This window comes from Podarcis tiliguerta, assembly GCF_965153285.1.
Source record: "Podarcis tiliguerta genome assembly, chromosome: 1".
In the NCBI taxonomy this organism is placed as follows: domain Eukaryota; kingdom Metazoa; phylum Chordata; class Lepidosauria; order Squamata; family Lacertidae; genus Podarcis; species Podarcis tiliguerta.
In genome coordinates this window covers 49,387,613-49,401,342 of record NC_139534.1, presented here as the reverse complement: position 1 = coordinate 49,401,342, position 13,730 = coordinate 49,387,613, and the positions used below count along the sequence as shown (strand labels likewise).

The 13,730-nt window shown below is 44.7% G+C and overlaps 1 protein-coding gene across 33 annotated transcripts in view; it reads left to right on the top strand.

Annotated features, from left to right (window-relative positions):
- Positions 1-13,730, top strand: part of BIN1 (bridging integrator 1) — a 109,527-nt gene that overhangs the window by 30,659 nt on the left and 65,138 nt on the right. For all 33 annotated transcript variants that reach the window (XM_083430577.1, XM_083430586.1, XM_083430588.1 and 30 more), the window contains exon 2: positions 13,313-13,393. In XM_083430577.1, coding sequence (XP_083286703.1) covers positions 13,313-13,393 — 81 coding nt within the window. The remainder of the gene's footprint in view (positions 1-13,312; positions 13,394-13,730) is intronic.

Below are 13,730 nucleotides of genomic sequence, written 5' to 3'. Positions count from 1 at the left end.
AAACACTGATTTGGAAGGGTGTGCATGTGTGTGTCCACCCTTTCACAAAATCCATTCAACTTATTGCAGGAAGGATCTCTGGTGATCATCAAAGGGATGTGTGGGGTGAAGATGGTTTGCCTGGCCAGTTCCCTGGCAATCCTCATAAGGATGTGGCAGGGCCAAGCATCTTTGTACTGGTGCATTCTTTTGAGAATCACTGGGGAAATGGGAGGGGGATGGCCCCCTTCTTGAAAGTATTGGAGGGGGCCCTGGCCCCCATGACCCTCCATAGTTGGTGCCCCTATATGTTACTATGTTATGTACTTTTGTGTTTTTATATTGTAAACTGCCCTCACATAGCAGATCACATTAGGATGCAGCTATAGCTTAATGTTTAATGTGTACCTGTAAGGATGAAGAATGCAGTGACACTTTGTTTTAATTGCTGGCAAACACAATGCGTGTCAATAAAAATCCACTTGTTTCATGAAAGAAATGAAATTGTAGTTTACAGGCATGTGTTTGAGATGCTTGTTTATGTAATGCTTGCTTAAGGTGGGAGATGTGTACCAAAGTGAAAAATTGTAACAATGGGAATAAATTAACAACAACAACAATGCTAATAATAATATTTATAGCCTGCCCATGTGGCTGGGTTGCCCCAGACACTCTGGGTGGCTACCAACACATATAAAAACATATTTTTCAGGTGACACTAGGTAAACTCGAATCCTTCTCTCTGTCTCTTAAGAATTAGGCCCTGAAAACAATGTTGCTACACCTCCGGGTAGAGGGTGGTATATAAATTCCACTAATAATAATAATAATAATAATAATGCTGAATGGGGAATTGTGGTTTTTGGATACCCCCCCCCCCAACCAGGAGTATACTTGGCAGCTGGTAATCAAGATTATTCTCCAGAAGAGGACCTGCATGTTGAGCATGTGAGAAAACTGAATAGGAAGCACCAGAAACCGCTCTGTAATCCTCTTCTGTCAATTACCTCCAAAGTTAAAAACTATAATTAGATGCAACGTGAACAGCCCTAGTAACTGAGGCTTCCCTGAGAGACTGACATTGGTTCAGGGAAATGTCAATGCCTAATTTAGAAAACCAATTTGACACAAGATCACAGGCTTAAAACAGCCTTTTTCGTTTTTGCTTACTGCCTTTACCATTCTTATGGCCGGTGTTGGAAAAATAAGGCATTTTCTCCAGTAATCAGGAACAAGCCTATTTTAGTGGTCACTGGCAAAAAGGAGAAACTTACTAGGGTTCCTAATAAGACAGAAAACTGATAAGGATTCTGGAACTGAAATTCTTCTTACCAAGAAACTTCACTTAAGTCGAAACTTCCGTTAACGTTCTAAATCTGGTATTCAATATTCATTAAGAAACAGAAGAGACCTCAGGTTATTTCATGTGGGCCTTACTGCATGTCTGCCAGTCTCAATCCCCCCCACCTCCCAATGAAAGGGCTTGCAAAATTGCTCTTTCTAAAGAAAGTTTTTCGGATAAAGAAGTGAAGAAGTGGGTGCCTCCCACTGGCTTAGCTCCTCCACCCACTGCCAGTATGCTCCTTGTAACACATTGCCCAGTGAGAATGTGGCCCTTGATAGAAAACGTTTCCCTACTTTTGTAAACCTGTGGCTGTACGTAATCACATCGTTCTGTCTTCTTGGCACTTAAATATTGAAACATGGTTTTCTCTCCTTTCCCTATTTACAGCTTGTTGTTTCTATCTCCTTCAAAAAGTTTTATATTTTTACATGGTTCTTGCTTCTGAATTTTGAACAGCCCTTAGTTGGGAAATTCAGGTTATAGAACACTTGACCGTTGATAGCGAGTAGCTCCTGCTTGCACAGTGTAGAAACATCAATGCATTTTAATTAGAACAAATTGTTTGAGTCGTATCAATCTGTGAATGCGTGATCAGATTTCATTTTTACCTGACTAGGAAATCACTTGTGTACTATTGATCAGTCCCAATTTGAAACTGGATTTATATTGAGTAGGTTTAGAAGAATAGTCACCATGTGGCTTAACTTCAACTCTAGTACGTGAGATGTTAGCTGTACTTGGATGACTGAGAAAGCACACAATCTGCTTTAATAAAAAGGCCCTTAAGCCTAATAGTTTCTCTTTGTGCAGCTGCATATTTGCTCATTCAACATTAGCCATCCTTTAATGTGATGTGTGAGCCCAGGCCATTATATGTCTGAGCAACAGGGACTTCCAGAGAGACACGATCATTATACGGTTGGGCATCTGAATTGGTGGGGAAATTGCACCTTTTCAAAATAAATAGCTGGACTGTATCATTTACTAAGTGGCGGCAGGCTGCAATGCAAGAAGATGCGTTATCCTTTTGCTCCGGTATGGCTTTGAGTGGGATTCACCTGTCAAGTTCAGTCAGCACAAGGCCTGCATGAGAGCTCCCACTTGCACAGCAGGCCTTTCCCCCTCCTCTTCATGCCCCCTGAAATTGGGTTGGGGGGGGTCAGAAAAACCCCACCCCCCAAATAGTGGGATGGGTGAGGGGGGGTGTTATTTCAACTGGCAAGCTGCAATGTTTTTACACCAATAGGGCATTCGCCATAGCACAATGTTGAACTCACCATCTGTCTCCTGGGATGGGGGCAGCTGCAGCCCTAGACATTGTGGTGGTCACCCTCCGAAGGAATCCCTGTATTTTGTAGGTAAAGGAAGGGCAAGGTAGGCGGGTGAAATGAAGGGACTAATTGCCTGTCTGACCTAATGTTCTTTCTGTGCCACTTTCCGAGCTAGCCTGATGCTGTGGCATGACCTAAAGGCCACTTGAAGCTTTTCTCCTGCTGTCAGATAAAATTTGCTTTACCAGAAAACTACACAAGATGGATTGAGGCCTTTATGAAGGTGAAAGGTGCACTGTTGGACAGGGTTGGCTTCATATCTTATGACAGAGCCCTCTGCTTGTGCTGAAGCAGCGCAGAAAAAGACGGCAGCTATTCCTATCTAAAACACACACCTGCTGGTTCAAAAGCTGTGAAAGATACTGTCTGAAAATGTAGTTCAGAAGAGATTTGACATGCTCAGATTGATTTTTTTCTCTTCGAAAAACTAGGGCAGGGTTACAAATCACAATGAGGCTGTGTTCAGACGGCACTTTATTCCATCTTCCCAATCTTGCCTTTTCCTGATATACCGTATTTTTCGCACCATAGGGCGCACCGGACCATAGGGCGCACCCAGTTTTTAGGGGGGGAAATCAAGAAAAAAAATATTTCCCCCCCCCAGCACCAAAGAGCAGCGTACAGGCTGCGCACAACCTCTCCCTGCCGGAGGGGTTGCGCGCGGCTATGGAGGAAGCCAAGGCAGAGAGCGGGATGGATCCCGCTCGGTGTTTTGGCTTCCTCTTTAGCCCAGCGCAACCTCTCCTTGCCAGGAGACGCTGCGCAGGGCTAAAGAATCCATAGCCCCGTGCAGCCTCTCCTTGCCGGAGGGGTTGCGCGCAGCTATGGAGGAAGCCAAGGCTGTTTTGGCTTCCCATTTAGCCCCGTGCAGCTTCTCCCTCCCGGGAGAGGCTGCGTGGGGCTAAAGAATCCATAGCCCCATGCAGCCTCTCCTTGCCGGAGGGGTTGCGCGCAGCTATGGAGGAAGCCAAGGCAGAGAGCGGGATGGCTTCCCCTTTAGCCCCGTGCAGCCTCTCCTTGCCGGGAGACGCTGCGCAGGGCTTTCCTGGCTTTACTGGGAGGTGGGGGGATTCCCTCACCTCTCCCAAAAGCCCGCAGAAGCCACGCAACCCCTTTAAAGAGATCGTGGCTTCTCCTGGCTTTCCTGGGAAGTGGGGGAATTCCCCCACCTCCCGCAAAACCGGCAGAAGCCGTGAGCACTTTAAAAGGGCTGCACGGCTTCTCTTGGCTTTCCTGGGAGGTGGGGGAATTCCCCCACCTCCCGCAAAACCGGCAGAAGCCGTGGGCACTTTAAAAGGGCTGCACGGCTTCTCTTGGCTTTCCTGGGAGGTGGGGGAATTCCCTCACCTCTCGCAAAAGCCCGCCCCGCGCGCGCTCTCCCTGCTGTGGCTCCTGCCATAGCCGTGTGTCACCTCTCCAGCCAGGAGAGGGTCGCGGGGGGCTGCTTTAGCCCCCGCGCGCTCTCCCTGCTGGAGAGGTGGCACGCGGCTATAGAGACTCCTGCTATAGGCGCGCGTCACCTCTCCAGCCAGGAGAGGGTCGCGGGGGGCTGCTTTAGCCCCGCACACGCTCTCCCGGCTGGAGAGGTGACGCGCGCCTATAGAGGCTCATGCTATAGGCGCGCGTCACCTCTCCAGCCAGGAGAGGGTCGCGGGGGGCTGCTTTAGCCCCACGCACGCTCTCCGGGCTGGAGAGGTGGCGTGCGGCTATAGAGACTCCTGCTATAGGCGCGCGTCACCTCTCCAGCCAGGAGAGGGTCGCGGGGGGCTGCTTTAGCCCCGCGCGCTCTCTCCCGGCTGGAGAGGTGGCGCGCGGCTATAGAGGCTCATGCTATAGGCGCGCGTCACCTCTCCAGCCGGGAGAGGGTCGCGGGGGGCTGCTTTAGCCCCGTGCGCGCTCTCCGGGCTGGAGAGGTGGCGCGCGGCTATAGAGACTCCTGCTATAGGCGTGTGTCACCTCTCCAGCCGGGAGAGGGTCGCGGGACTATAGCGTCTTCGCTCCATAGGACGCACACACATTTCCCCTTCATTTTTGAAGGGGGAAAAGTGCGTCCTATAGAGCGAAAAATACGGTATTTCATGCTTTATATCATCTTTCACGCAACGTAAAAGCCACTTCCAGAAATCTAGTGGATGAGTACTGCTCATTTCCGTGATACTTGCTTTCAGAAAGAATTTGCTTGCAGTCCTGTTAACCAGGAAAATTTGTGGGAGTTTTACACTGTAATTTCCCCACTGATTTTCTTGGACCATGCATGTGACCAAGTTGGGTAGTATTCTTGTAAACTGTTCTTTTCTATCATGCGCATGGGGGATGAGTTGGGAAACAGAAACACACATGCCATAAAAGGTGGCAACTGTCCCATGATGTCCATTGTGTCACACTGCAGGTGTGAATGAAATTTGGTACTACATGGCTATGCACTGCTGAAAAAGCCACAGTCCCACAGCACAGCAGGGGATGTAATGTACAAGGAACATTAGAAACTGGAACAGAAGTGCTAACATCATAACCAGGAAGACGCATGCAATAATCTCCATGTCTGAGTGCACCCTGAGTCTTGTGGCATCTTTCAAAAGGCCAATCGATCCTCTCCTTTCTGCGGGTTTAGTCTTTGTGACAAAGGAAGCTGTTCTGAAAGTCCCACCACTGGGTAGGTAGATAGTTGCTGCCAAAGCTTATGCCACAACAAATCCATTAGTCTTTAGTGTTACTGTCCACAAGATGCTCGTTGCAACATCCTAAGATCTCTCTGAGGCCCTACCAGGAAAAAAGGCGGGGTATAAACGACAGCAGCAACAACAACAACAACATCATATTTTGAGTTTGGGGCCTTGATGTTACTGCGGTAATCTCAATTCCAGAAAATTATTGTTTGCTCAAAATACAGCTAACAAGCACTCCTTTGTAAGATAAGACAAGCAAAATATTTATACCATCAATATGGTTAGAAATGGCTGCCATCCCCGCATTGTATCTTTGTAACAGAAGATATTCTCAGACGATACAATGGTTTATTATTTTGAGTCAGGAAAATAAATTAAAATAAAACTTCAGTCTAGCTTCTTAGCTTTTTAAGGGTGAAATTATTCAAGGTGTGTGCTCATATTAAGTATTTCCTCACTTGAAGAATTCTGTGCCACATTTTCTTAAAAGATATTTTTTATCCCAGAAGTAGACGCAGGAGGCCAGAAGATCCTGTTACTCCATTCCACAAACCCTCTAACTCAATATCATTAGCCTGAACAGATGTTCAGTCTGGATGAAATAAATGTGTGTATGTGTGCTTGTGTAACAGCATAATAATAATAAACAACAACAACAACAACAACAACAACAACAACAACAACAACAACAACAACAACTATATTATATCCAAAGTTCACAGGGTGGTTTACGGTATAAAAATAAAAAATACATAACATAATAACAACCCCCCTAACATCCCAAACACATTTAAAAGGCCATAGGTCTGGGCAAATAATGTTTTCACGGGCTGCCTAAATATATATAATGAAGGCGCCAGGCGAGCCTCCCGTGGGGGGGGGGGGAGAGGGGGAGAGTATTCCACAAGCGGGGAGCCATGGCAGAAAAGGTCCATTGCGCTGTCACTCTCCAGACCTCTCATGGAGGAGGCACACAAAGATGAGCAACAGGTGACGATTTCAGGTTCCGGGTCTGTTCATATGGGGAGAGGTGGTTCTTGAGGTATGGCAGCACTGGCGGAGGAAGAGGAGTGCGGGGGGAGCACACCGCTCCCGGCAGTGCGATCCTGGCAGGGTGCCATTGCGGCTGCCCCCCGCCCGTGCTGGGTGCCCCACCCCCACAGATGGTGTGCCTCGCCTCGAGGACATGCACAAGCCACGCCCCGTCTGCTCTCCTCCCCCCGGTGCTGGAGCATGAAGCTCCACCACTGTATGGCAGTCCTGAGCCATTTAAAGCTTCATAGGTGAAAACCATCACTTTGAATTGGGCTCGGAAACAAATTAAAGCAGTGCAGTTGGGCCAGGATTGGTGTAATATGTTAAAACCATCTTACCCCAGTGAGCAACCTGGGCACTGAATTCTGCGCTAGTTGAAGTTTCTGAACATTCTGATCCCTGTGCATTCACCTAAATGTGGGTAAAGCTTATGTGGGAATCTTGCTTGCATAGATAGGACCCTAGATATATTTCAGTAGACCCAAGTAGGCTCTCTTCTGATGTTCTAGGTCAGGGGTTGGAGCAAGCCACCATATTGTGATTCCCTTCTCCCATATGAATTTCCTTTATGTCTCTTGAATGTCTGTGAAGATGCCGGTGTCTTGCATGTCTTGAGCCTATTGATTAATTTGCTGTCTTGGTCTCTCTTAATTATTTGCATCGGTGGAATTTCTGTTCAGCTTCTTACGCTATGGATGTTGGTTCTAGACCATGAGCATCCTGGGTAAAACAAAACACTACAAAAAAACTGGCCTATGGAAGTCTCTGCCAAAACCCATATTGAAAATTCTAGGATGTTCCAGGATATTGGAGGCAAAAAGTCATACCCTGCTAATAGACTTCCATATCTGCAAAATGGGTATAACATTATTTTTCATACTGCATCTGTGATATGGGGGCAATTGCTGGCTCTGTGTTGTATTGCTGATCTCTGGGTGTTAAAACTGCCAGCAGTTCTCTGGGTAAATGGAAGGTACCAGGAGGAATGTGGCAGAAGCAAGGAGCTGTTGGTTATTCAACAGTTTAAATGCAACCAGATCATTGGTTCAGCCTCCCATGTGTTTTCCCCTCCCTTTCTCTTTCCTCCTCCTCCTCCAACCATACAACTAATTCTTGCCATTGTGAGCTGATCCTGGGTGCTACATTGACTTCTGCTAGGTTCTTTCCATCAACTGTCTTTGGGCAAATCTGCTCCATTTATAGCTGCAAAGAGCCTGAAGTTTCAATCCTAACTAACTTTATCTGGCTTTGCAATGATCCGACAGATTAAGCGTGATGGCGTTACGCAGGGGGAGGATGGGGGAGAGCGGAGCGCCAATAGCTGCCTGGGAACGGTCTAATCTGACACCACTTGCACTTACTTCTCCAGGGGATGGATGTCATCCTATGAGCTCACAGTTCATTAGTGGCCAAAACGGACACACATAACTGATGTTGCTTGCGTTCTTTGCCATCTGCTGCTTCAGCAAAAGGTTTTGTACCAAAGCATTTCTCTCGAGGATCTGTCTGGATCTGATTTGGACACACTTGGGTGGGAAGCTCAGTTGAAGTCTTCCACTTCATCTTGGGTTTGGTCCAGTTCCAATTCCCAGGGGTTGGGTGCTGCCTCTTGTCAACAGCCAACACCACCTCCCTGTTTGCTGTGGTGTGAGCACAGCAAACACCCCTTCCCTCCCTCTGAATGGCGATTTCTCCTGATGCTGGAGCCAAATATCTGCTGCATCACCTGCTTCTCCAAGAGGAGCCCCTTGCAGAGATTTTGAATTCCGTCTGAATTTTTTTAGGAGCAGATCCTGCATAGAAAGCCCTTCCACATACAAAATATGGCAATGGCCTGAAGTGGGATGGTTTGTAATATAAGGCAGCCCTCCCCAATCTGATGCCCTCTAGATGTTATACGATTCTAACTCTGACTACCCCTGACCATTGTCCATGCTAGCTGTGGTTAGTGAGAAATGACTGTAAGGCACCAGATTGGGGGAGGCTGATATAAGGCGTTGACCATCATCACAGAGGCACAGGGTTTGGAATAGTACCTTCCAGTTGCTGGAAATCCCTGAGATTAAGAGCCATTTAACTGTGCCCCCCCCGCAATAATTCAAGGCTTTTCAGGGCTTTTGCACATCATGCATGCCTATAAGCAGCACTTTATACATTCTGATCTGCACACTCTTACAGTGGACTCTCCTTTTAAGAACCTGGTAACATATAAAGCCTGAATTCTGTCTCTTAGAAAGTCAACAGTTGCAAGAAGTGGTATAGCCTGTGCGGTTTTCAGACAGCATTCAAAATTCACCAGGTGCATTTTGCACCTGGCTATCAGCCACTTTGCAACCAAGTGAAGATGCCCAGGTGCCAGGATGATGCCTGACCTCTCCATCATCTGGAGGTGCATGCCTAAGGATCCTTGGATCTTGACTGTTTTCCCACACTAGCAACACATCCTGAAGAATTCTATCCATTATATTGTATCTGCACAAAGAGAATGAATTCAAGGAACCAAAATGTTGTATTGAAAAATAAGTATTTCAAGCCACCTGGCCCAAAAATGGCAACTAGGCATTCTTTTTGGGTAACCTTAACTCTGGTATAAGGAGCCATTTGGTGCCTAGCTTATATATTGGAGTTTCTGTTTTCGACTATGACTAAAATACGTATTTATTTCAGATTTATCCCACCCTTCCTCCAAGAAGTTCAGGGCACCTTATTTACCTTATTTACTCAAATCTAATGCCCACCATTTTTGGGGGACAAAATTACATTGTGAAAATTAAGGTGCACATTAGATTTGATGGCACATTTACATTCCCCATCAAATACTCTTTTTGGTTTCAAGGTTCTGAAAATTGAGGTGCGCATTAGATTCAATGGCGCATAAGACTCAAGTAAATATGGTAGTTCTCTCAACCCTCTTTTTAGCCTCTGTCTCATCCTCCACTGCCTGTTTCAACAACCCTGTGAGGTAGGCTAGAGAGCAAGGTCATCTGTTTAGCTTCATGGCTGAGTAGGAATTTGAATCCAAATCACCATGGTCCTAGTTGTTTTGGAGTGTAGAGAAGTTACACTCAGTATTTGGTTAAAGCTGGCTGAACCCAGTCCTGAAGTTTTGTAAATAATAGTTTCTTGGGACAGGAGGTTGGCAACTATTGTGAATTTGTAGCAGGCAGAGAAATTTAACCCTTTCCTCTTTTTCTGCACTAGCTCCTCAGAAACTGCTATTTTGCATTAGGAAGAAGTTTCCCATGGGAATGCCAAAGAGCACGATTTGCAGAAATGATTTTAGTTAGGACCATGGCAGGGGAGGAAAATGTTAATTTCCTTCTTCCCCACTTGCTGGGAGTCCAATTTTCATTTTTTTAAAAAACCCGTCCATTATTTAAAACAGAAAGATCAATTTCATATTTTATCTCATTTGGCCCTCTGAGTTGAACCATTGCAAACTCAAAGCTGAACTATTAAAAATACATAGTAATTAATTAATCAGGTTTCTTGGGAACTATAGCTTCACATAAATTTTGAGCTTGTACACATGTGCCCTAGACAGACCTTCAGCAGACAGTTCCATGCCTGTTTTTATGGCCGCATTTTCTACATTAGTTGCTTGTTCCGTGTCACCTTTGAGCTTTTGTAACATTCTGAGTTCTTATCTTTGTTAAATGACCCTTTCCCCAGTTTAGAATTGATCATTTTACCTGTGAGTCAGCCTATGCCTTTTCAAATGGCTCTTTGTATTAGCTATTCCCTTGTTCTAATTGAGGATGGTTGCTGAGAGCCAAAGAAGTGTGCAACTCCTTCTGTGTTCTCAAAGAAGACTCTGCATTAGGGTTTTCCAAACTGCTGCGTAGAAGGACTATGGCGCAAAGCTTTAAAATCTTTTTAAAACATATTCTATTTCCTTTCAGATTTGCCATTTACTCTTACACCTTCTGTATTTAGTGTGAAACTATAAATATGACCACCTCAATATCTTGAAAGAGCTACCAGAATTTGCTCTTGGAGTTTGATTTTACTGTCTCTCACTGCGATAGCTATTGGAACATGGAGCTCTCTAGACCCCTCATCCAGAGTTGTGCATTTCCTAGAAAGGATTGAAATTTTGTTATTTGGCTTTTCAAATGCATTCTGGAATAAGAGGTAAAGACACACACACTTATCTATCCCAATTCTTCCCTGCTCCCTCTTTGCCAACTGTAAATTTTGTCAAGTAATGCTGTATTGCTATGAGAAAATTGATTTGAGGTCTCTTTAAATATGTGCGGATAAACCTTAATCTTCTCAGCCTAATCAGGGGATGTGTGGAGCAAATGAAAAATGACTTGGCAGATTGATCCTGCATAGTGCTGAGTTCACCTGCCTGGCTGTTTGCAACCTTGGTGAAGGTTGCAAGCAATTGTGATGGATAGAAGTGATGTGTGTGTGTGAGAGAGAGAGAGAGAGCGAGAGAGAGAGAGAGAGAGAGCGAGCGAGAGCGCACAGCATGAATTGTTACCCTCCAATGGGTAGCAGGATATTAAAAAAGGAGTAGCAGACAATTGTGTACCTTTGATTTCTTATGCACGGTATGCATGCAAAATGCAGCTTTAAAAATGCTGTCTCAGGAATAGTCTTCAAAATGGGCAGTTTGCATTCTGTTTATTATTTATTAGACTGCTTTTTAAAGCCAATTTGCTTCTCAAAGTGGTTTACAAACATGTGCAAATACAAACCCATAAAATCTAACAGCAAAACCAGCTAAAACAGTTGAAACGACAGATTCCAAGAAGTTAGCATACCAATGAAATAACCCATTTAGCTTGGAATAACGGCATCTGATAGCTTAGATTAGCCCCCAAAGGGCAGTATGAAGAAAAAAAAGGGGTCTGTAAGGCCTTGAGCAGGAGAACTTCCTCCCCCAACCCCAAAAGGCTAGGTGGATTTATAACAGGCGTGGTGGAAACACAAGTTGGTGGCCAAGTGCGTATCACATTCCCTGCTAACATAGCCTTCTGTGTTTCCAGACTGGTTGAGTTCGGAGAGCTCCAATTTCTGCAGAGGATGTTGCTTAGCTAGCCACCCACTCAGTGATTAAATACTGGTCTTCAGTGATGTTTTTGCACACTTGGACAGAATGATACTCTGAAACCTGAGTGCTTTGTGATGCATGTTGCAATGCTACAGAGAATCAGCTGTCTATATGTGTGTGCATGTATGACTAAATTCAAAATGACAGTGTGAAATGAATGGGAATCTTGGATCTCTTTCTAAATTCAGTGCTTGTACACTAGGGATTCTTAGAGTTTGAAGTAGGTATCTCTAAGCAGGGCCTAAATACCATATTTCTCTCTCTATAAGACGCACCAGACCACAAGATGCACCTAGTTTTTGGAGGAGGAAAACAAGAAAAAAAAAATGTTCTGAATCTCAGAAGCCAGAACAGCAAGAGGAATCGCTGTGCAGTGAAAGCAGCAATCCCTCTTGCTGTTCTGGCTTCTGGGATAGCAGTTCCCTCATGAACGGAACTTCATGATTTCATGCATGAGCTGCATCAGCAGGTAACATTTTTAGGTGGCCATGTAAAATATTTTACATGCACATCTGAAACAGCCCTAAGTGTGAAGCAGCCCTAAGCATGATTTGTGGCAGCTGAAGCTGTCTACATACATTACTGTTTGTGTCCTTTGCTGCTTTCCCCCCTTCAGTCACTCAAGCTGAACAGCCTTGGGTTAGCTGTTCACTTTCAGCGACCCACTTGAATCAAGAGTGTTAAAAGGGAAGGGCTGATAAATAAAGTGTCTTGATTAAGATTTACTCCGCCTGGAATGGTGGGTGAACTTGATTGTTAAAAAGGACTCTTGGTACTAAGAGAGGCCTGGCTGGTTGCCATGGTTATTCCAAGCCTTCCTGGTGGCAGAATGATAACAAGAGGACTCTCTCCCAAGCTAGTTCCAGTTCTGGCTGAAACTCTTAATATATATTTTTTAAAATCTGAAGATAACATTTATGCCTCCAGCATATGAATTTTCCTCTTTCACAAAATAGGTTACTTGTGAGAGGAGATTAACTGAAGTTTCTCTTTGGGGACCTGCACAGTGGTTTATATTGTCTGTTCAGCAGATTTTTCAGTACCACTCTTCTCCAGCCAAGGGCTGGACAAATGAGTTTTGCATGAGAAATATAGTCTGTGAGTCATCCGAACCCCCTTCAATTTCTATGTTGCATTTCCAAAGAGTTGGTAAACTGGTCTGCAGTGCAAAATTAAGTAAATGAAGTGCAACTCTATAGTTTTGTATTTAGTACTACTTTATTAGTTGAATTTTTCTAACTATTAGACATTGGCTTTGCAATGCAGGAGAGAAAACCACAGAGAAAACTACTGATGTTAGGAAGCTGCCTTATATCAAGACTGACCACTGGTCTATCTTGTCCATAGGGTGGCCATTTATGCATCACCAAAAAAGGAGGGTGCTTGTTTGCATATAATTTGCGTATTCTTATATGCAAATTTAGAAAACGTTCCTATAATTGATATAGAAATGCAATACATTTCATCATAATGAGAGGGACAGATCTGTGTGACAGCTCAGCTTGCTGTTCAATGCTGTTGAGGGGCAAAGGCAAGGTTTCTGCTGTCCAAAGTCCAATCTCCCTTCTAATGGTTCATTTTCCTTTAAAGCCCTTCAAACTGGAGGACTATTCACAGTAAAGTAAGACATGCAGTCACTCTGTTTATTCAGTACTGTCTTCTGCAACGGGCAGTGGCCATCCAAATTCTCCAAGCAGAGGGATTTTTCCTGAAGTGTTTCCTGAGATCTTTAAAAGCGGCATTCCCAGGGTTTGAACCTGCCCCCTGTTCTCTGCCACTCAGTAAAGCTGAAACAGCGACCCCTCTCCTCTCGAATTGTCTTTTATTGGTTACAAATGTTCAAATTTTGTGATTTCAATACCCTTCTCTGTTCTCTTTTTCTGTGCATGTACAGGTCCTTCAGAAACTTGGCAAAGCTGATGAAACAAAAGACGAGCAATTTGAACAATGTGTGCATAACTTCAACAAGCAACTGGTAAGCAACTTTAAATATACGAACAGTCAGTCTTGACCATTCCTTAACCCTTGATGAGTGTATCCTTGAAAGGGTTTCACATACTATGGGCGGACTCATAGTTGGAACTGAGGCTGGGTGAGAATGATACCAGTAGGAGGAAGACATATTAACATAACTTCAAATTTCACCATATTCTTACATTATACTTTTAAGCCAGTGCTACTAATCTTTTTTATGAAATGAGACCCCATCTTACAGCCTCCATACTTAACCATGAAGGGAAATATATGGAATTTCATCCAGGCTGGCAAAGGAGAGATGGTGTGATCTGTTTTTTCTTCACCAACTAACTTGG